The following is a 24,226-nucleotide window of genomic DNA, read 5'->3' on the forward strand; positions in this document are numbered from 1 at the left end:
ATACAATCCATGGGCATGATGTGACCTCCTGAATAGCACAAGCCATTGTGAATTGCTCACTTATTGCTGTACTGGGATTCATAATTTGGGTTTGGCTAAAATATTATCTAAAAGAACAATATTGCATATATTTTAAAACCACCGAAATGGGGAAGACACTATTTCCCCCGTGTAAATATTTTAACCCCATCAGTGGCATTAGTGCCCTTCTCTAGTACCATAGACCTGTTACCAGTCAATGTTATTCTCCATAATTTGCCCATCCTAAATGGGATCAGGTTGTGTTGACTGACTTCTCTTTCAGCGGATGGTTCGTCTGTATCTGTTGTAATGAAGTCCAGAATAAGTTGCTTCTATTTGGCCATATTTTTTCTTTTACAAGCTGTATGTCTCTATTTTCAGATGTTCTTTAATGATTTTTCAACAAATGTCCAGACAGATGCATCAGTGTTCAGAGGATGAGATGTTATATTGTATGTTTGGAGATGGAGAGAGGAGCTTGGCAGCTCACCTTATACAGGATGAAAGCAATCTGTGAATGCAGTTTTATTTAGCTGTTATATAGATGGCCTTAGGGCTCGTACTCGCTCTTGTCTGACACTGGCACCAACTTGCAATTATTTTTCTATTACCAGGCAGATGAAGTTACCTGTTAGCCTGTGGGCAAGCACCAGTGGGATTTGGTAACATGAATAATTGAGTCAAAAGTTTTCTTTGTGGTTTGTGTCATGCTCTTGTTGTTCATCCTAGGCAAAGGAAGGACCTTAATACCCTGATGGCGTCAGTGCTCTGCTACCTGAACACGCCATTAGGGATCTGTAGTACAAAGGATGGTTTAGTTTGCTTGAAAACAAATTGAATTTGCACCTGATGCTTGTGGTCATGAAGCATAGATTGTAATGCTGTGTCCCCTGGTCCTGGAGAGAGAAGGTGAAGAGTTTGTTAGAGCTGGCAGAGTGACTGCAGTCATCTTAATTGAATGCTGCAGCACCTAGTTTGACAGAGAGCAGAAAGAAATTGAGCTTCTTGCATTGCATATTACTTGAATGCTCTTGGAGTTGGCTCCTTATCATTCTGTCTTTGGAATAAACACTACGCTTCTTTCAGTTCTTGTAGGTGATATTTCCAGGTCTCTTAATTTCTGTTGCTCTTTTGAAAGCCTGCAGTTGATTCATATTTTTCTGAAAGAGCGCTGTCAAAAATGTACGGAGCACACCAAGTAGAGAGGAGCAAACAACTATTTCACTAGCCTTATGCTCCTCTCTACACATCCGTTGCTGCGTCTGCTTGGCCAGCATGGCACAGGGCAGCAGGTGAGTGTCCTGGTACCCGCGTGAGCCTGCGTGCAGCCACCTCCCAGCTCCTGGGCTCTGCAGTTGGCTCTTCTTGCCAAAAGAGGCAGCTCCGTGCCCTTGTTCCTATTGATTCTTTCTTCCAGAGTGCTTCTCCAATTTGCCAAGTTCCTTTGGCAGAGCTTTCCAGCATACCTGTCATTCTTTCCAAATTTGCGTCCTCTGCAATTTAATAAACATACTTTTTGCTCCATTGTCCAGGAGGTTGATAATGAAAACACTAAGCAGAGTTGGTTCCTGGGCAGACCCCCGTGCAATGTGTCCTTCATTTCTCTGAGAACTGCGTCAGAACAGGTGGTTTTTTGGCCACTTCTGAACTCATCCCAGTAGTGTCATTAATAAAGGCTCATAGCGTGTTTGTGAAAGAGATGTGTCAGAAGCCCTACTGAATTCTTGTTCATGCCCTGCTTCTCCCCTATGGTAATTCTTTTCCCTTAGAAAGAAATTATGTTTTTTATTAGTAATGATTTGCTCTCGACAAATCCACCTGGATTACTACACATCTTTGTTTGGGGTGTTTTTTCATCTTTCTTATTTTTTATAATTAATCTTGTTATTCTGAGAAATGAAATCATAAACCAAGTCCCTTTCCTTTTTTGCTTTCTTAGGGATAGGAACTACTTCTGTCTGCTTTTCAATTGTTTGACGCTCTACCTGTCCCACCCAAGTTCCCAAAGGGAATCATTACTGTTTTTGAGGCTGCTGGGCCAGTTCATTGAATACTTCAGGATGAAGTCCAGGTGACTGGAAAACATCTGCCTTGTCCCCTCTAGCCTGTTCCCTCTCTGAGCTGAGATCGTGCTGTCGCTGGCTCTAGCTGCAAGCAGGTGGTAGCACAGCTGCCTCTTCCAATGGAGACTGATGCAGAAAGAGCTGTCTGCTGGCTGGGGGGAATGACCCGGCCGAGAGCTATCAGTGCTGTGGGAATAAGATGTGGGCGTCTGTTTGTTCTGGTTGTGACTGCTGGTATTTTTATCAGTGTGTGGCAAGTTCAAAATGACAAACTCTTGCCCGCTGCTCTCTGTGGAGTGTTTCTGTTTCTCTCTCAGCCGATCATCTGGAGAAAAGGGAGATTCTCCCTTTCTTGGCTTCTCTGTACACCTGCTGCTTATTCCTTATCTGAGATTAAGCCTGTCCCTCTGCAAAGCAGTGCTTACAGTCAGGAATCTGACCTGAGGACAGAGATAAGAGAGATGGAAGCATCCTGCTAAAGAACATGACCACTGTGGAAATTGACACAGTCCTTCAAAAAATGGGCCAGACTCAAACTTCTGATGTTTCCTTTGTCTCTGAATTTTGATGGCAACTACGTGTGTCCATGGTACGGTCATGATAAGATATGAGACTTTCTGATTTCCTCCAGATGTAATCAGCCCCAGAGCTGCTTGGAGTTGTGTGACCAGACATTCCGGACCAGGTACCAGAATCCTTGCGTGGTCCTCTCTCAAGCAAGTGAAGTCAAAGGGAGTTTATCTGAGAAAGAGTAAATGAAAGACGAGTGGCTATTTATTACCAGGGTCAGTGGTCAGATAAGCTTATTCTCCCTGCAGCTGAGAAGGATTTATTCTGTGTTATGTTAGTCTTTGTGCAACACTTGCACGCTGAGAAAGGGATAAGTACTTTATGCTGTAGTGAGAAGGATTTTCAGGAGACGTTACAGGGAAAGTATCGGTGTGATGAAGAAGCAGCATCAGAACAGTGAGGCAGAGGATAAAGGAGAAAATAATTGCGCATGTTGAGGGTAAATGGAGAAGGAGGAGTGTAGGATGGAGCAAGGTGACATGTTTAGCAGAAGGGAGTATTGCACCATGTTTACCTAGTATGTAGGTGTGTACAAGTGGGAAGAAATCAGACTGGAGCCCCACAGCTTTTGTATTTATTGCAGAAGGGTCACAGGTGTGAGTTGTTCATGCAGCTTTGAGCTGCAGTGCTGACTTGCAGTCACTGCTAACACTCCCAGGCACCCTCAGCCAATGAAGCAGCTGCTGCCGTGCATCCCCAGTGGTGGATTACTCATGGACAGTCATTTAGAACTCTCTGCTGGGCTGATTTTTGGCCAAGGGTTGTTACCCACACACATCATGATTCACCTGGCTCTTTCCCTCCACTGCACCATCTTGCATCACCTGGGTTCCGTCCATCACAGGAGCTCATCGTGAACATCTAGAGTACCAGGGGAATTAGAGAGGATTTCTCCATGTGCTTCCCTTCTCTATTCTGCTGGAGAAGGATTAAATACCGTTGCATTCAGGGTAGATGCTGTGTGAAACAGAGGAATTTACAAGCAGCAATTATGCAAACCAGCCATCACCAACTGGCACCGCGGCTGCTTCCAGGGTGCTTTTTTTGCCATCATTAGTGAGTCAGAAGGAGCTCTCTTGTTTGCTTAGGGCTCAGTTCCCTGAACATCTGGCACACGGTGGTGAAGCAGCCAAGTGAGGGCAAAGGTTTCTCTAGCAATTGGCAGCCCACAAGCTTCCTCCTTGTGCAGTAATGAGCCCGTGGCCGCTTCCAGCAGGGATCTGTGCAGCCCTTGCTAGGAGGAGTCCTGTGTACAGTGAGCACTGGCGGTACCTTGAAGCATTTTGGTAGTGAAAGTCATGGGAGCAAGTGAGCACCTGCCTGCGAGCAAGGCCAAGTGTTGCTGTCCCTTGCAGGGGCATGCCTCCGACAGCCTGCACGCTGCAGCAGTGCCACCCAAAAAGCAACCAGGCTGCAGCAGTGGGCAGGAGATAAGCCTTCTGCTTGTGAGGGCATTGCCTACTTGCTCCCCTTGGACTCTGATAGAAGAGGACAGAAGCTGGGCTTGCTGCCCCATCATCAGTAAGAGGAAGCTTTTGATTTGGGAAGTCGTTTTAAGGGTTGTCCTATTTCTTTCATTCATCTGAGTTTTCCTCCAAATAGCCATTTATGAATAATCCTTCCAGAAATATAATACAGACAGGCATGGCTGGTGAGTAAGGCACGAAGGACACGATGAGGCTTGCTCTGGGGGTGAGGCAAGAAAGCCTTCCCCGAGGTGAATGTCCCGGGTCCCAGCACACGGGGCCAAAAGCCACTGCTACTCACAGGGGATGTATGGAGCACCTAATAGCAGAGTGCCTTGTTGCATCAGCATGTCGCATCCATCAGTGCCAGGGTCAGGGCGGCTGAACCGTTACTGATGTTGAAGTAAAGAATAGAGTTAGAACTTGAGGCAAACTCTTCTGGCCCCTATGAAGCCTCTAACTGAGGAAGAAGTGAGACAGTGCATCACTTTGTGGAGAACACTCTGTATTCCTTTGATGTAGAGTAGCTGGGAATTAGTTTGTGCTTCTAGAATGGTTCTTGGGACCTCTTCTTCTTCTTGGTTCTTTTGATCTCTTTCTTGCTATGCAAAAGGTTGTGTGCTGCTTGAGATGTTGTGCCCCTGCAGCCAGGACCTTCTCCCCCAGTGAGCGGTAGTGGTGGGCATGGCCCAAAGGTACCAAGGAAGACTTACAAATGAAAAAGTAAATCTTTTGTTTGAACAAAGGAGTTTAGAGCCATTTCCAAATGACGTAAGGGGAAGTGTGAACACTGGTGCTCTGTTAGAGAAGGTGAGCCTTTTTTTTCCAGTCATGGTCAGAGGAGAGGCTGGAAAATAAGTGCGTATGCTATGAAACATCTTGCCCCTGCTGACCAGAAGAGGGAGAAGATCTTTGTTCTGCACCGTGTAGCTTTAACAGGCTTTCAGATAGCGCTGGGGTGATGGCCATATGGGGACTTCAGTAGACAAATGACCCAATTTGCAACATGGGCCTTGGGGTAGACATCCTGGGCAGATTCCCAAAGGAAGGTTGTTGGTATGGAAGGTGCAGGCTGAAGCTTGTCCTTCGTACATACTTGCATGCAACAGCATAATAAGATTAGGCAGGTCACTGCATAGCTGAGAGCAGTTCCCACCCAGGCATACTCCGTGTCTGTAGGTACACTGTCAGCCATCAGCTGGTGATAGGGGCTGCTCTGATGCCGTTGCAGTTTGCCTGCACAGCATTTGATGTTATCAGATGGATTCATGCTGGACAGTAACATTTGCTCGTGTTAGTCTTCAGTAGTCCTTAAAGAACCTTTATCCCATATCTGCCAAGGCAGCATCATCTTCATTTCTGACTCAGTAATCCCAGCTGAGATGTGAAAATCAGAGTGCTTCAGTCAGATTTTTACTCCTCTCCAGTTCCTCTTCGGATCATTCTTAAATGAAGACACCAAAGCAGAATTACCGCCCGAAAAGACTCTATCGTTGTCATCCTGGGGCACCCTTTCTGCTGGTTGCCTCGCTGTCCTGCTTTATCCTGACATTACGTTTTCCTAAAATTGTCATCTTCTAATCTCTTCTGATGTCTGCTGCCATCCAGTTGATAATTGCTTTTTCTGGGTATTTCACGCTCCTACCTTCTCCATCTGTGACTCAGATGAAGTAATAATAACAATTTTAAAAAAGAAAGGAGAATTTAGAGAATTGCTTTTTTTTTTTCTTTTTTTTTTTTACATCTCCTTCTTCTGAAGAGCCAACCTGAGCAAGGGCCAACTACAGAGCTAATGCAGCTGTCTTGAAAAAGCATTGAGAGGGTGCTCGTGTTGCACTCTCCCACGCTGGCAGACACCAGCAGTATTTAGACATCAAAATTACACAGATCCTGGTAGGTGTATTTCAAGGTCATAGTGCATGTAAACCCAGGTTACACTGGTAGCTGTGCTGATCAAACACAGACTTGGAATATCTCAGGCGATGGAAAGGATTTCATTCCAAGTCTGATGCTGATACTAACGAAAGACATGATTCTATAAACAGCAGAGCTAACAAAATTGCCTGATCGCCTCTGGATTTATGTCCTTCTCCCTCGTGCCTCCCTCTTGCACCACAGTACTCTCAAATTTCCCCCACTTCATAAATCCTCCCTCTTCCATTTGATCCCTGACTACTGCGTGCTCTTATGATGGCCAAGCCATGTGCAGTCACTGGACCACGCACGTAACTGGGCACCCGGCAGAGCAAATGAGCAGGCAAGTGCTGTGTTCACACGGCACCGTCTCCTTCTGGCCTCACATGCAGATGTGTGGGATCCCCTCCATCCAGGCTTTGCCCCCAGTGCCGCCCATGCCTGCTGAGGATATTGCATTGCCCACGTGCGCAGCAGATGTTCCTCAATGCCGGAGCAGTGCATTGCAGATCTAGCACGTGGGGAAAGTCAGAGAACATCAACAACAGTGAAATGGAGACATCGCCCAGAGGGGTATCAGCCCTTCGTGCAAGCGATAGTGGAATAAAGATGTTCTGTGTTAACACTTGAGTAAGGAACTACAGGAATCATTTGAAGTCTGCAAAGCTTCCTTTAGTTTAAGAGATTTCAATTCAATTTATTTAGTTTATGCATGAGATTTTGGGGAGGTTTTCTTATAGTCTCGCTGTATCTATGCAGAAGGAACTTTTTTTTCCTCAGAAGACTTTTAGTTGGAAGGAGTATATCTGAGGCTAGGCAAACAACCGAAAAAGGCAGCACGTTGATATCAGTGCTATTATTTTTGCTACATCTGCCCTACAGGCTTGATGAATTCACTCTTATTTCAAATCTTGAAATCAAGACTGGATGTCTTGGTAAAGTTCTGCTGAAGCTGCTGGAGAGTGAAGGACCGGTAGAGGTTGCTGATGGAGGGAGGGAGCATTGCTCCCTGCTCTGCAGGATGTCAGGAGGAGCCCTTGGCATTCTGCACAGTCTTGTTACAAAACCAGTGGTAGCTACAAGCTGAAGTGAGGTATCAACCTCGGGACAGGTGTTAATTTCCTAAAGATGTGAGCACATAATACTCAAGAGACATACCAGCTGAAGTGAGCACTGGCTGCTGACAACTACTGAAATACAGATTTCATCCAGTATCTGGGAAAATTGTGTTGCTTGGGTGTACCCTGGGTTGAGCTGCACTCTTGTGTTCCCTTCTGGCCTTCCTGTTCTGTGCCTTATGGGAAGCTCTGTCTTCACTCTCTGTGACCCGTTTGTTGACTGAGGAGCAAGACAGCAAGCCAGTAGAACCCTTGACAGCCTTGCATTGAAGTAAGTTAATTGCTTCATCCAATTTTCTCTTCCCAGTACTTACTTAGCCAGACCTGCCTCTGTGTCCTGAGGGAGAAGGCTTCACAAAATCCCGCAGCAGAGCCCTTTGGAAAGCATTGCAACACCACAGGATGCTGTGATTTCACCCACGTGAAGACTCACAGAGGAGGGAGAAACCTTAATTTGATTTTGTAAATAAAATCGCATGCTTTCTATTGGTGGCTGCAGAGAGGCTCCATACGCAGCTCAAGGAGTTTCTCTATCTGCATTTTTTCCTTTAAACCGAAAAAAAAAAATTCTGAACAGTAAATATTTATCCAAGATGTGTGGTTGTTAATATGATCCAGTCTTCAGTCATTTTGAATGGTGTCATGATGACAGATGTTAATTCAGAAAGGAATAGATTGGACGATTTATGCCTGAAACACATGTGTTCCTTGGCGGCCTCGGTGGATTACTTGCATAGTTAGTGCTGTCTGAGCAATTTGTAATGATGTCTCTGCCTCGAAGCACCGAGGGTCCAGGATAGGGGGGTGATCTATATCTCTGGTTAGCTGTAACACCCTGTGAGGTAGCTAAAGTCTCTGTTTGCTTTTATCTTCCTACATTTATCTCTCTCCCTTTGCTACAGCTGTGTGTGGTGCTTCTGGTTCTTCTCTAGAACACAACTCCTTTCTGCAAAAGAGGAAGGTGCGTGCGGGGTGTGAAGCTCTGACTTCATCCACTGGAGCCTATCTCTAGGCTCAGCTTCAATCCTGCCTCAACACGCACCGTTACTTAATGCAAATAGAATCATAGAAACATTATGGATGGAAAAGCCCTCTAAGATCACCCAGTCCAACCTCAACCCCCCCCACCATGCCCACTGACTATGTCCCTCAGTCCCACACCTCCACAGTTCTGGAGCACACCTCCAGGGACAGTGACCCCACCACCTCCCTGTGCAGCCTGTGCCAGTGCAGTACCACTCTTTTCGAGAAGAGATTGTTCCTAAAATCCAACCTGAACCACCCCCAGTGCAACGTAAGGCCATTACCTCTCATCCTATCACTGTTATCCGGGAGAAGAGGCCTACCCCCACCTCACCACAGCCTCCTTTCAGGCAGTTGTAGTTGCTTTTCATGATGACTGAAATGAAAATAAACCAAACCGTGTGAAGGCTGTGAGCAAAAGAGAGACTCTGGGAATGTTTTGCTAGGTCAACTCCGAAGGTTTTCTCAGCTGTTTGATGTGCCATGTTCTGGCTGTTTTCAGTGAAAAGAATTTTGCTCACAACTGGCAAGTACAGCAGATGGTGGGTCTGGCCCAGGTAATCAGCACTCTGTTTGAAAAAACACTCCTGAATAATGTCGTGTTTAGATGACAGTTTATATAAGTTCTCATCTTTCAAGGATAATGTTGCTAAAAATGTCTTCTTTTGTAAAACACCTGTTATTAATGCAAGTCTAGAAAATAGAGTAGGGCAGAATCTTCCTGGCATGTCCCCAAACTCTCGCTGTCTTGACCTTTCTGCTTTTCCCTCCTAAAGGATGCTGAGTAGTTTGTATATATTCTATAGGAACACTCCGTGAACATAGACATTATTTGGCTTCTCGTTCCAGCAAAGTTGCCAAAATGGGAGAGGACAGCTTTTTTGTGTACTCTTGCAGTAAAAACAATGTAAAAATTTTCCCTAGAGACTCGCTTTAAGACAACTTCAGAGAGCGATGAGGGTTTCTAGGCCATAATTCTTCGTGTGGTGATTCTTTCGCTTTTTTTGTGATGTGCCAAGATTTAGTCTAAATATGTGACGTTTAATGAGATGTTGTTTGTATTCAAACTTGTGAACCAGTTCAGCTCCCTAAAAAGACTTTGTTGATGGGTTGTCCTCAAGTGCCCTGGGATACCCTCATGCTTTGCCACTAAAACCTGCAAAGACAGTACTTTTTTCATTCTTTTTTTTTTTTTCTTTTTTTTTGGGGGGGGGAGGTTCCAGCATATTGTTATAAGTAGAGCAAGTAGCTGTGCTCCTAGTTGGGATCACCTCATGTTTTCTTTTGTAAGCAGACGGGAAAGCAATTCTATCACTTCATTACGCTGTCACCTTCAAGCTGATGTTTTCCAAGCCACGTGTTTGGCTCAGCTGAGAAGTTCAGCTGAAGTAACTCGGCTGTTTCTCAGGATGAGGCTAGTGAAAATATATGATTCTCTACCTGTTGAAAAAAAACAAGTAAGCACTCTCCCACCCCACTCTGAGAGACTGAAATTCTGGAATTTGGTCAGGCTGTGTTACCATGGCAGCCTGCTGGGGCTATAGCTATTCCTGTAAAATCCCATGGCTCGGTTTGTTCCCTGAGGCTATTAGATGCTGGCAGCTCAGTTCTGTGTGCACTAAGCATGGTCTGACCTACCAGGCTTCGTGAGCATGGCCTGTTCTGGCCAGGTGCCCTTCCCATACCCTCATTTGGGATGCAATATCTCCAGGATATAGAAATAGAATAGGATTTTCCTTGCAGTTGCTTCTCCAAGTGAAACTGGGCACTGGACAACAGAGAGCAGGGATTGTCTTTGGGACCTCCTTTCCAAAGCAGGACTTGGAGGTTGAGTGGGGTGAGTACAGAAACAGAGAGAAAAGGTTTGTCACCAACAGGGAACTCCTCAAAAGCTTGCAGTTGGGTTAGGAGCCCTGGATTGCCTTCCGCCCTAATGGCTAATCCAGCATACAATAGTCTACTGGGGCTCGTACTTGCACTTAGATGGCTGTGCTGAGTTTAATTATTCCATTTGATGGAGTTTTTTTTCTTGAGTTGATTTTTTTTTAAACATATTGAGTTACACTATAAAACTTTTTAAAGAGCACTGTGGTTGTAAAATCAAGCCGTCAGAAGCTTGGAAAAGCACAATTCCACATTATGTTTTCAATGTTAATTCAGTTCTTCTGTTATCCATTATTATATCCTCACTCTTTTGGAGCAGTGCTGTCTATCTGCTGGAGATGGTCTATCTGCTGCAGTTTAGTCTGATTTCCATAATGGGAGGAGTTCAGCCTTGGCATGCGTAGTTGCAGAAGCCACGGAGCATGTGGACAGGAAAAAGAATTGCCCCCTGATGGTGGACGCTGAGAATTCCTCTGGAGGAGGTGATTTGATAGAATAAGAGGGAATGGCCTTAAGTTGCACCGGGGAGGTTCAAATTGGATATTAGGAACAATTTCTTCTCCAAAGGAATGGTGATGCACTGGCACAGGCTGCCCAGGGAGGTGGTGGGGTCACCGCCCCTGGAGGTGTGCTCCAGAACTGTGGAGGTGCTCATGAAATGTGGAGATGTGGCACTGAGGGACGTGGTCAGTGGGTAATATTGGTGGTAGGTGGACAGCTGGACTAGACAATTTTAGAAGCCTTTTCCAACCTTAATGATTCTATGATTTAGCCTTTAAATGACCACTGCGGTGCTGGGCAAGTTAGATGAGAATTTCCCAAACATAGTTTAAGTCCCATGGGGTGGACATACAGAAAAAGCGTGTATTCAGCAGCAGCAGAGCTAGTGGAGCTGCACTGTGAGCTTACCAAATGTTCTGAAAATTGAGGAGGAGTCTGAAGTTGAGCAGCAGAAGGCAATAGAAATTGGATGTTCACTATTGTGTTTTCTCCCCTGTAAAATGATGTAGTACATGCCAAATGTTGCAGAGACGTTGTAAACATGAAAGTATTGCTCATAAAGTACTTATATATATGGCAATATTAGAAAAAAAATCTTATGGGAAAATTAGAAAGTTGATGTTCACAACAGAAATACTGAAGTTCTGAAGTCGCAGGGCTGTCCTGCTTCAGCACTTCCTAACATGTGGTTTTCAGCCATGATATTCTTGTAATAGATGTTATATGAGTATGACATTTCCTAAACTATGTAATAAAAATTACAGTGAATTAAGAGGACTGGTCCCTGATGGATATAAAATATCCCATAAATAGTCGTAATATTACTGGGCTTGTTCTTCTTTGGGATTTTTCTGAAACTGCACTACTTTAGATATTTTTTCATTGAAAGGTTATTATTAATGGACAAAAAGGCACAACACAAGCATAAATGATCTAAATCCATTGTTTTTTTCTAAAAACTTCTTTCTTAAGGTATTTCAAAGCAGAAATATTTCTTCAAATTTTGGCTCAAAATCCAGCTTGCATTCTGAACAAAAGAATCTCTAGTACAGCCTATCCATCACTCTGTTCACATAGGACAAACACATCTCCTGACACACCGTATGCGAGCTATCATTTATGCTTTGACTTGTGAAACACAATATTCATCAAAATAATCTTTGATTTTCTTTGTAGCTAATCTGGTATGTTCCAAGTTCCATTTTTGCCACAGGACAATCTCGTTTTCAACAGCCTTTTGTTACCTTACAACTGTGAACCATATTATCATGTTACACTGATAAAACTGTAGAAATACATGAAAAACAAAGGAATTACTTTGGATTTGCAATGTGCATAACACAAAATTAAAAATTTGCACTCCTTTAGAGCTGCTCTGGGCCTTCTCAACCTGGCTATCAAGCCTTAATGAAAGTAATCTCTAAGCCCACGTAGCGAAGGATTACTAGCTCAACTATTCCAATGATGAAACATAGATTTTTGGTTAAAAAAAAAAAAAAAACAAGTCACAAAACCTCTAGTAGTACCATGTATGAAAAGGTGGTTGTGTCTCCATCCTGCTTTGCTATTGTCTTTGCCACTGAAAACCCTGGGCAGAAAACGTATTTGGGTTTCTCATTGAGAAACACTAGTAAAAGCTAAATTTGGGGGTTTGCAACCTATTGGGAGTTCTCTTGGCCAGTATTTTATCTGATGGTGCTGCTGGGAGATGGAATGGCCTGGGAAATTGCAGCCATTTGATTTTAGACTTAGGATAGAATTCAGAGAGATGAAACAAATATGATAAAAGATTAGAACTGTCATATTATTGGACACTCCAGGAGCTACATCTTGTTTCGTAGTCAAGATGAGGGTGGGCAAGATGAGGGAAAGGCTTGAGCACTATGTGCAATATCCCTGCTTCGGGCAGAGCAAGAGGGCTTTCAGTGGAGTAGATAAGAGTGGAACAAAATGCAGACTCTAGAAACTGAAGATAGAGGAACTCAGAATGAGTGCTGGTCCTCAGAGCTGTGTACAGAAGGTTGTGAAGTCATCACCTTGAGGAAGTTGGGTAAATACACCTGAAGTGTGGGCTAGTGGGTCTAGCAGTTGACCATCAGCTCAGATTGCAGACTCTCAACACCTCTGTCTCGTTGCTAAAAATTCCTCCTTGCTTTGGTAATTGGTGGAAATGGTGAAACTTCATTATGATTACCACTTGTAGAAGAGCATTTTCAAGGCCTCCATGTCTACTTGACCGCTAAGAAATGCACTACTGGCTGATAAGATGCTTATTTTCTAGCAAAAATACACCTTCCACATCTAATCCTGTTATGCCTGAGCAGAAACCTTTCAAAAGCCTCTGCAGATGGATTACAGCAATTCTGCTGTGCCCTGTATTTGTGTGACAGCAAGTGCCTGTGGATGACAGGTATAGAATAACCACATTCCAGTCCAAGTGGGGGCAGAGATCTCATAGCTATGTGCTCCAAGGCACTTGGAGTCCTTGTGATTGCCTTGTCATTCCATCGCTTTTGCTTTCCCTTCCTGCCCTTCTTCCTCTCCATTGCTGGTGTTACCAGGGTAACAAGAGCAGTCATCTCCATTTACCACAGGTTCTCTCTCCAGTCTTGTAATCTTTCCTATTGCTCTGTGGCATAGTATTGCACACCTGGATTTAATTCAACTTTGTGTTGCACACAGCTGACTTTTGCAGTCTCTCTATACTCTTTCTGTCAGACTTAGAGGTCTTGCAGAGCACTGCTGCTTGCAATTCCTAACTCCAGAGCATCACACAAGAGATGGCATCCATGTCATCAGGATGCCGTAGTATTAACCCTGTTTTGGAGAGGTATTAGAAATGTGGTTCCGGGAGACTCAGCCTTCTCCTAATCATAGAGTCATTAAGGTTGGAGAAGACCACTAAGATCATCTAGTCCAACTGTCCACCTACCACCAATATTGCCCGCTGACCATGACCCTCAATGCCACATCCCCACAGTGCTTGAACACCTCCAGGGACAGTGACCCCACCACCTCCCTGGGCACCCTGTGCCACTCTTTCGGAGAAGGAATTGTTCCTTACAGCCAACCTGAACCTCCTCTGGAGCAACTGAAGGCCATCACTTCATCCTATCTTCACTCTTCCATTAAGGTGTACTTCTTAGCTGAGGGTCTGAGTTTCTGTATTTTAGTGTACGTTGTGATCCACCTTAGTGAACAAGAGATAGAAAACTGAATGGAGACAAAAAAAAGTCTGCAGCCATCTGTCCCTATTACCCTTCTGCAAATAGACAGAATGAGGATTATAGCTGCTAGGTGAGGTGTGCCATTCCTCATCACTTCCTCATAACCTGCCATCTCCAGTGTGTCTGAGCTGCTGGCTCTGCCACGTGCCTCGCTCCTGTGCCTGCTGCTCCGTCTACCCTTCCAGCATCAGAGGGCTGGAGTTCCCCGATGGGAAGCGATTGCTTTGGAAACCTCTCCGAACATCTGTGTCCAATCAGACCGCACATCTCCACGCGGCAGAGCAGCAGCCCGCAGCCGAGCATCAGCGGTAGCGAGGAGCCTTGGCACAGGCTGTGCTTCCGAGCGTGCGGCCCCGAAGGGGTTGCATCAGGGGAGCAGCCTCCCGCGGCTCACAGCCGGGCTGGGGCTCTGCGCTGGAGCTTGCCAGTGACAAGCTGCACAACAAAACCACAAGGCTCGAGATGGAGCTTGAAATTACAGAGTTTGGAGAGCCAAAACCACAAGGCTGCGAATTTCAGTAATTATAAGCCGGGAAAACAGTTTTTAGTTCTTTGCGAGTAAGGAAAATCCCAGGGCTTTGCCTACTGTGTAGGTAGAAATCTGAGAGCCATCTGCTGAGACTCCCCATCTCTCCCTTGAATTGTTTTAGAAGTGAGACAGTAAGCATGCCAAAATGAGAGATTACCTGAGATGTCCCTCAGTAGGCGAAAGGGAATTACACCAAAAAATTACAGAGAAGGAAACAAAACAAGCAGAAATAGCAGTGAGAGGACAAAACAGAACAATCTGAGTTAGCTCAGGAAAGTGGCCAGGGAAGCAGTCTGCATGAATGACAAGAGAAACAGCCGCACCAATGGGACTGAAGTGGGCAGGTTGTATTCCAGCTGTGGCCAGCATCTGTATTTGAGTTGCACTTGCATTGAGCTAATCAACAGGAGGACAGGTTTGGTCCTAGCAGCTCACACAGCACTGGGAAAGCAAGCCACTGTCGTATGTGACATGTCACTTCTCTGAACAGCTCAAGCAACAGAAAGCATGGAAGCCTGAAGCCTTTCTAAGCTTTCTTTTTATTTCTTTAGCGTCTTATGTGCAATGTAAACTCTCCTTAAAGCCCAGAACTTATGTAGGCTCCCTTATGAAGTTTGAATCCAAGCACAAGGCAGGTTTTGTCCACTTTAAGTAGCTTGCAGACCTTTTTTTTTTTTTTTTTTTTGAATTGTGTGCAAAATTTAAGCAATGCCATATTTAGAGTTGCATGTGAAACCTTAATTCAACATATAAATTTATTTTAGTTTCAGGATCACATGCTATTTTTCCAGGGAGTGCCTCCTTAAACCCATGATAAGATGGTTTCATTGAGTGAGAAGCTGTGCAAGATTTTTGTTTATTGTCTTCGTTTCTGTGACATGGCGAGCATGCTTAATGCAAGTGGAATCTGCAATTTCTTTTTGCTTCTCTGGGACTGGAAGGCCTTTGCTTTATATGTGCCTTTTGGAAATTCCAAAGGTTTAATATTTATCCATTTTTAAGTGAATTTTCACAAGGAAGCAAAACTCAGCTGATATACCAAATCCCTCAAATCCATTGGTCAAATGATGTAGGACTTTATTAACATTTGTGAAGCTGATTTTTTTTCCCCTCTTTTCTTTTTCTTTGGAAAATGCTAGCATTACTGAGCGGCTGAAAATGTGTTATATTGGAGACTGCTGGACCACACTGACCTCAGGCATTCATGATAATTCAACTGTGATGAAAATACATGAGTGTTAATTAGAATTTTTTTTCCATTTTGGGTTCTGAGAGCACTTTGCCATTGTCGAGATGTGAACTTTAACTCTTGTGGTCCTTGTTCTGGTCAGCAAAAGCATATTGTGTTTGGGCAGCTTTGAGATGGGTTCAAAACAGACATTTAGCTGTCTTAGACTGCTGGTTTGGATAAGAACACACATCCTGTCCTCGAGGAGAGGACTCCGATTTCCTCATTGAGTTTGCTGAATTTTTGCCTTTTGTAAGGTAGGAAACATCTCCCAGAAGTTTCATTCTTCGGAATCTGAAATTCAGTATTGGGAAAACATACAGAACATGCTTAGTTCTGTTAGTTTTAGTTAGTTTTTTTCTCCTCCCCTGTGAGCACAGTCCTCACAAGTCAAGATGTACCTTTATAAGCTTATGAGTTAATTCACCAAAAACGTAACGGAAGATAACAGATCTAGGATAAAGCAGGAAGCATGCAGCTCATACGCAGAGCTGTATGATCGTTTTTTGCTCTTTGAATGTTCTTAACATTTGCTTTCCAAGAGTACATCCCCTTGTGGGCAGGTGGGACTGATCACTATGTGTGCTGAAATGCTTAAGCCATTAATCAAACTAGCTGAAGTGCCTTTGAGAGTGAAATTGTGGCACCAGGGTGGAGGTTAGCCACGCTGAAGCCCAGGCCCCTCTGTTTTCCTTACACTTGTCATCCAGACTAGCTCAAGTGCATCTGCGCATGATGCTGTCACCCCTCCAGGGTGTACTGTCCCATTGTAACCTTATACTGGTGCCTTGTGGCAGCGAGCAGTGACAGCAGGAACTGCTGCTAGCAGTGCATTTATTTGAGTAGTAGCAATCTGCTATTTTTTTTGTGTGTCATTCTTTACTGATTTGCCTTTTAATTTTTTTCCCTTTTTGTTACCAGAGCGCCTCTGACGGCTTTTGGAAGTCAGTGGCGACCCGTGTCCCCAGAGAACCTCATGAGATACGTATCCTGAATCCCTACTTCATCCAGGAGGCAGCTTTCAGCTTCATTGGACTGCCTTTCAACAACGGCCTGATGGGCAGAGGGGTAGGTATAAAAGAGAGCCAGCAAAACCAAAGGGGAGGATGAGAACAAGCAGCAGTCGGCTGCCATGGTTCTTTTCCATTTGGCCTCCACTGCTGGACGTTGAAGGGAAGGGACTTTGGCTCCGTTACCTGAAATCACTAATATTATTCATCCTGTTTTCCAGGTTCATAGCAAAAGAGTGTGAAGGTTTGTTTATGAGGCCCATGATAGGGAATTCTGATATTACAGTGACAGGTTTTAGTTACAGAAGCTTACAGTAGAAAACAGTGTGACATAGTTTTAGGTCCTAGTTACTAACAAAACACCTTCATGATCCTTCTAGTATCTCTAGCCTCCAGCTTTTTGGAGTATTAGTGTGGAGTAGGGTTTTCTAGAGTTTTGATTTTCTGGACATTGCAATTCTGTCCTCAGAGCCTGTTTAGACTTACTCTATCTAATATATCAACCATGAGAAAAAGCATTACTCAGATAGGAAATTACTCATGTACATGCAATCTAGTTGTTGGTTGAGACCACACATGATGTTCTGGGGCCCGTTAGCATAGCTGACAAACCCGGATGAGTGACACTGAGGGACGGAATTAGTGGGCATGGAGGGATGGGTTGGCAGTTGGACTGAGTGATCTCAGTGGTCTTTTCCAACATGTATGATTCTGTGATTATCCCAAATGTTCCCCTTAGCTAGGAACTAATGTACTTCACCTCTCTGCATTCTCCAATACTTATCTTTAGAAGGATGTGGTCTTGATTTGTCTCACAGAAAATCGAGACTGATGCCTTAATGAAGGACAGAAATCATCAGACCTTTGCCTTTATTTTCTACAGATTTGGTTTTATTCTTAAACACGTTATTTTAATACACAAGATATTACTTAAGCTGAGAGGAGAAGAGAGAAATCCGGAAATGAAAATGCTGTGAACTGAAGTTTATGAGGTTTTGATAGGTTGTTTAACACAGTTCAGATTGGGAAATGAAGGCAGCTTAATTGAGACCTGATGTTTCACTTCATGAAAGTCTGTTTGAGCATTAAAAAATAGTTTATGGAGCCTTAAGGCAAGCAATCTTTGCCCATGACCCCTGCTAGGTTGTGTAAGTTGCAGTTTGTTCCTTGAGATGGGACAGAAAGAGCTCTGCAGGTGCAGGAACACGTGTGGGGCTGGGACTTGAGCATACCCTGTGCTGTCAGGGTGAGGATGTCTGATACAGCGATTCAGCTGGATGGGGCGGGTTGGTGCCTCCATGCTGAAATGCACGGTGGTGGAATGGGCAGGCTGCGTGCAGGGGGATCAGGGCTGGGGATGCCTTAGTAATCAAGACCAACATGAAATCCTCACTAAAGGCAGTAATATTCCATTCCTTTTTGGTTCTGATGCCTAAATAAACTTCAGTGTTTCTCCTGCACACCACATATGGTAACAATGTGCTGCCAATTAACTTTGTAATTTGGTGGCTTTTTCAGCAAGGTTGAGGAGAGCTAGTAAAATAGTTCAGGGCTGATCTCGAAGTGTTTTTCTCGGGATTCAATAAAGAGTGAATGTAGTAACAACCTCTGCTTTGATAGTGTAATTTGGGCCAGATGGTTCTGGAGGACAGCAGCGGGGTACAGCTCAGATGCACATTTAGATTGTGCTTGTGGTATTGGTATCTGGCAGTCAGGAAGGAGCAAACCCACAATGAGCAGTGACTTCTCGCTGGGACCAGCAAAGTTTGGTCAGCCCATTTACTGAAGTTTTCAGGAGAAAAGCATATATTTCCTACCATGTATGGGCTTTTATCTGTTGGGATAAGATGATGATAAACTTCAGTTTAGGACCTTAGTAATGCCTGGCAAAAATTAAAGACGTATCGATGCCTGAAGCTGGTTTAACACAAGAGAATTGAGCTGGTCTCTTTGATTAAACAGTCCTCTTAATGAGCAGGCACAGGCTTGGCTGTTTAACCAGGCAGTGGTGTATGTATGTGGTTTGTGTTTTGGTGGAAGTTCTGTGTGCACAGGTCTTTGGGACTTGAAACCAGACAGCACTGGTGTTGCAGCTGGTAATTCAGGCACGTAATAACCTATCTTACCCTGCAGACAGGTTACTGGGGGGCAAGTATGAACATCAGTTCAGAGGTGCCTTTGCCTGTTGCATGTAGAACAATGCGATGGCTCTTGCTGCGTTGCTTTTTGCTCTATATAGAATAGTTCTCTCCACTCTATAATGCTCAGAGCCATTGGAGCGGTGACTTTCTGGCTGCTGAGGGAGCCTGGGAGTGTGCAGGTGGCTGGGAGGGCATTTCAGATGCGCCCAACCTTCAACTTGCTGAAGGAGGAGCTGCGTGCAGCACCGTTATAAGCCCATGCGCAGGATTGATTTTGGGCACCCTACCTCTGCAGAGTGCTGATGCTGGAGCACGTGCACTTCATGCCCCAGCCCATCTTCTGGAGATGCCAGCGATGGCCCTTTGCTCTGATAGGCAGCTTTGCAGCTACTCTGGCTGGTTTTAAGACCCTTTCTTGTTACGAGCGCAGAGTCAGAAGGCACATCTGCTGCATGGGCTGGGCTGTGAACACTGCAGTGTGATCAGTCTGTGAGCTGCTGGGGAATGGGCACTCAGGGCATTACAGGATAGCGGGCAAATGCATAGCAGCTACTTCTTGGTAAGTGCCTGACCACATGCTCCTTCACATGGTAGATGGAAAGTACCTGAAGGGAGTTTACTTTTCAATGAAAGAGTTGGCCATGAACTGCCATTTAGTGTGGGATGATGCACATACGTGGCTACCACAGAGCAGCAGCTAATGTAGGAGAGTCACGCCCTTGCTTGCCCTCTGTTAAAATGTTGGGTCCTTGAGAAACACAATGCATTGCACAGGAATCTGCTTTATGGCAAAAGCTGAATCAGAGCTCATGTGTTCGGGTGAGACGTGGTCAAAGGTGCTAGCTTGGGCTAAGTTAGACAGGAGATCAGCAATTAAACAGCAGAACTGAAACCTGCTGGGCAGCATGTCATGTCTCCAGGCTCAGGTCCCTGGCCCTTCTGTTCTGCTCTGCTGCAAACTGCCGGCCCTGGAGGCTCCCTCCAGCTCACAGCAAGGGACAGCTAGGGGAGCTGAAGGAATAGTGCTGGAGATGCTCTGTGCTGTCTTTTGAAGCCCAGTATTGCAGCTGACTCTGTGCATGGATAGAGGTAGCTACAGAAGCTCCTGTGACAGAGGCTGCTCTGCAGAACGCCAGGCACTTGTCTTCACAATAATGTTAAATTGCTTTCTATGGCATATTTCCAAACTTGCCTGCTAAGGGAATCAAAGAGTATGTTTTGGGTTGTTCCTGTGCAAAAACAAATGAACAAACAGAAGACACAGTGAATGTTCTGTGTAGCATAGTGTGGCTTTTTATAGTTTCACTCTGTTTTTTCTTGTTTTGTTTTGGTTTTTTTTTTAAGGCTTTGTTGTTATTAAGTGTTCAGGTCTGCAACTGATATAAGCAGGGTATGATTTTTTCCCAGATAAGTGGTTTTTCAAGTTTTCCCTCAAATAAATTAATGTAGTAGTCGAACCAGTTTGAACATCTAGTTGCAGTGTCTTTTGGGGGATTTTTTTTTCTTTAGCAACACTTACCCTTTTATTTGAAAAGGTAACAATTGGAATGGTTTGAACAACCCAATATATCTTACCCTGAGCTAAGTGAAATCCCGTAAATAACTGGAATTCATTTAACATATTAGGGGAGTCAAATATTTCTAAAAACAGATTTACAGCAGTCATTTCCTTCCAGTCCAGAAGGCAGTGACACAGGAGTGACCCAGGCGTGGAATGAAAATCTGCCAGAGACTTTCACATGCACCAAGCAGGGAGCAGTCACAGCCCCTGGTTGAGCTGCCAGCACTGGATCTCCAGCACAGGGCTGTGAGGTGGTGCTCAGCCTCCATGAAGCCCGAAGGAGAGCTGGCATTTCTTTTGTTCAATATCTTCTGCAAACATGCAGGCCAAGCATTTTTAAGTTTGAACAGATTTTCAGGTATACCTCTTGGTTACTGCCAAACCACTTGGTTGGAAGCAGCGCTGCTTGGTGATAGAGGAGCATCCAGTGTGCAGAGAGCCACTGAGCAGGGTTATTAACCCTGAGGGATGATGTTAGGATTTCGTTCTTTTTCTCTTAGCAATGGCCTACCATAACAAGAAGCCTACTCTGTTGTTTGAGAGAGGGTTTTTTTTTTCTCATAACTCAATGTGAGAGGTGTGGTGGTTGCTTTGGTATGTCTTTGGGGCACGGCACAAGGGCGTGTGTGCTGAGATAGCACTGACGCACCGTGCAGGGCATAGCAAGCCAGGTTTGGTGCACCATGTCCACGATGCCGAACTTCTTTTGGAGTGACCTGTCCCCCAGCTTGTCCTGAAGGCTGTATCTGCTCCATTAGATCCAGAGTAGAGCTTAGCAGCAAACCAATTGATGTCAGCAGACAGTCAAGAGAGATTTGTCCCTAGGTCCTACAGGGCCTTCCCTTGCTTGTGCCAGCGGGACATGGGGCAGCGCTTCATTTCCAGCAGAAACTCAGCAGGCTGTCACAGGAGAAAACTGCTCAGTTTCTATTGTTGAAACCAACCCAGGACCAAAGCATTCTATTGACTTAGTAAAGACATGTAGTTAACCATCAATCATGCTTTCACACCTCTCATACTGGCTCCTTTTTATTTTTCCCCTCTCCCAAAAGTCTCCATAATTCCCTAGTTACTGTTTAATCTGTCTGATGGTCATTAGCTTTTTAACATCAGCGAATGCCCAGTTTCATGTATTTGCTCCACATCCATGTGTGCACACAGGTTCTGGACTCGTGTTCTTCTCTTAACAGGTGCTGATACCTGTGCCATTTGCTAAGGGTGGACTCTGCCTCAGTGCATTCACTGAATAGCAGGGATAATAATTCTGGCAGAATTTTCTAGGTGGTCCTCTGTAGCCCTCGGGGGTCTGACTGCAGCAGCAGTGTGTGAAGCTGCATCTCAGCCATGAGAGCGTGATGGATGCTGATCTGGGCCTTGAAGGGGAACACGTGCACCAGGCTGTACCACCATAATGTTAACATAGATAAGGCGTAGCTTAATTAAAACTGCCATCCGATCATCAGTTTGTGAATGTGATTCTAGGGTGACACAAAATTATTTTGCTAAGGGCACAATTTGAACTTCTGATAGAGTACGACCCAGACCAGAAAGATTTGCTACAGTTATTGTGGTTAGGAAGTCTTTGGTATTTTAATCATTCTACAAAGAGGAGCAGGCAGTACTGAGATACTGGGATGTCAGGAACTATTAAAGACCAGAAACAGATTAGAAAATGATCTCCTGTGTTTCCATAAAGGCCATTGGAGGATCTATACATAGAATAAAGTGAAACAGGTACTTGGTGAGCAAAGGGAAAGTTCACTTTTGATTTGTGTTATCAGCTATTCCCCAGACAGAAATAAGACTGTGCTTGGGAGAAAGTCATGGTGGTTTGGCAGTTCTCCCATAAGGTTGGGTAGTATGATTAATTCTCTGTGGTTTGCAAGACTCACATTAGAAAGTTAGCTCTTGAATGTTAACTTGGCCAGTAAAATTCCCTCCAGGCAAAGACCCCGTGTGTCCCCGGAGCTGTACCGTGGGAATGGGCCCTGTGTAAGTGTGGGTGGTGTCAGCGCCATCGTATTCCCCAACAGTGACACGTTCTCAAAAACATAACCATCTCTTTGCTGTGTTTTGGACACTGTAACTACAGCTCAGCTCAGGGAAACAGTTTTGTGGCACATCCACATATGGGCTGATGCAATTCAAGTGACATCTGAATGTCATCTCCTAAGTAAAACATAAAGCTGAGAATATCTGCATTTCAATTGCCCGGCCTGGGAAGGCAGGATATTCTTGTGCATTTTGAAATTCAATGAACTTTTCTTATCCTTGCCTGTTGAACTATTTCTATTTTCTTAAAAACCCATCCTTGAGGTTTTATGACCGCCGGTGAATTAACAATTAACTAAAGCAACTAGAATAAACCCAATATTGTTTGTGGTAGAAGCGGTCAGTGTCAACTGAAGTCAAACTGCAAGAGCAAAATGGCTCTGTCTTTTCTTCCTGACATCTATAGCTGGCCCAGAAGGAAAGTCTTCTCAGTTCAAATGTGCACAGTAATGGTTGCACTGCAAATGTTCGAATTTAATGATCATTTATTTAGACATGAGCAGTTTTTGCATTTTTGCACATTTGTCTTCAGATTAGTGTAATTTCAGTGCACTGTAGTGCACACATGGATTGTTCTCCCAGCTCTGCTCATCTCAGACAGGCTATGGATGGGGTTCTCTGCTTGGAAAACACCGGTCTCGGGACGTGGTCAGGCAATCAGGTGTGAGCAGGGAAGCGTGCTGCGTAAAGCTGGTTCCTTTGAGTGAAAGGGAGAAACTCAAAACATGTGCGTCCCCAGTGTTCTGTGAATGCTGGGTGAAATGCAATGGCATTGCTCACTGATACCGGGAAATCTCTTTTACCTGCAAGATGTAAGCACACGTTTGGTTTCTGCATCTCAGCTGAGAGGCTGTCACCCCCCAGTGACTGTCTGAGCATGTCCTCTGTGTTCGTGATACTTTTGATATAGTGATGTTGGATGAATCTACAAATGAAGATAAGATATGTGGGTGGATTTCTCAGCCTCTCCCTAGCCCCTGGGGTAAAGCTAACTCAGTGGATTGATCTGGTTAAAGGGGAGTTAGAAATGTCTGTGAGCTAGTGTTCAGCGCTGGAAACGCTCATCCATCACCTCTGTCATGTTCATCTGAGCACACAAGAGCAGCTGCAGCCATCCAGCAGGACTGTAGGAGCCAGATTAAATGGGGAGGGTTGAGGCTGGTGTCTCCTCAGGGTGCTAAACAGCCCTCCTTGAATGGCTTCTGGGAGTCTGAGCGTTTGCATTTGTCCCTCTTCCCTGGGGAGTCAGGTCTTGGAGTCCCAGACAAGAGCCACTGCTTTTGTGCTAGATGCTTTGCAGGGATCTGGCTAACACTGGATTTTCTTGGCAAGGTGGGACTCTGTTGACTCTGCATGGTGACACAGCAGCTGATGTGCAAATGTAGCCAAACACTATTCTGTATTTTGTGCTTAGTAGCAGTACCTTTTGAGCAGAGACAATAAGAGGAAATCTTTGACAACAGAAATGACAACCTGCTAATGGCTTCCATTCCTGCTTTCTCTCCTCTCAGAACATCCCCACCTTGGGAAGCGTAGCAATAACCATGGCGCTCCACAACTGTGATGAGGTGGCGGTCGCTGGGTTTGGCTATGACATGAGTTCACCCAATGCACCGCTGCACTACTATGAGAACATCAAGATGTCTGCCATCAAAGAGGTAGGAAGCTCCCGCTGAGCACGTCTTCCTCCCAAGCCCACGACAACCCCTGCTCCAGAGCCCAGCTGGGATGGTGATGTTGACTTACAGCTTTCCTGTGCGGGTCAAAAGACAGCTCCAGCCAGGCATTTGGCCATAAAATTCTAGACATTCTCCCAAGCGCAGTGTATGTTTAAAACAGTTATTTCTACTGGGAAAAGTTCTCTGGAATGTGTATATAGTGTGATTCCATCTTCTTTGCCCAAAGAAGCTGTGGGTGC

General features: G+C 44.8%; 1 protein-coding gene across 9 annotated transcripts in view; it reads left to right on the forward strand.

The window, feature by feature from the left end:
* ST3GAL3 (ST3 beta-galactoside alpha-2,3-sialyltransferase 3) overlaps positions 1-24,226 on the forward strand; it is a 156,549-nt gene that overhangs the window by 118,821 nt on the left and 13,502 nt on the right. For 8 of the 9 annotated variants that reach the window (XR_002440988.1, XM_021404072.1, XM_021404070.1 and 5 more), the window contains 2 exons: positions 16,466-16,612; positions 23,820-23,966. Coding sequence is in view for 8 of the 9 variants with exons in the window: in XM_021404072.1 (XP_021259747.1) it covers positions 16,466-16,612; positions 23,820-23,966 (294 nt within the window). In the remaining variant the exon portion in view is untranslated. Of the gene's footprint in view, positions 1-7,459; positions 8,279-16,465; positions 16,613-23,819; positions 23,967-24,226 lie in introns of those variants that run through there. The other variant, XM_021404076.1, reaches the window with a different exon arrangement.

The sequence above is a fragment of the Numida meleagris genome, chromosome 7, assembly GCF_002078875.1.
Source record: "Numida meleagris isolate 19003 breed g44 Domestic line chromosome 7, NumMel1.0, whole genome shotgun sequence".
Lineage (NCBI taxonomy): Eukaryota > Metazoa > Chordata > Aves > Galliformes > Numididae > Numida > Numida meleagris.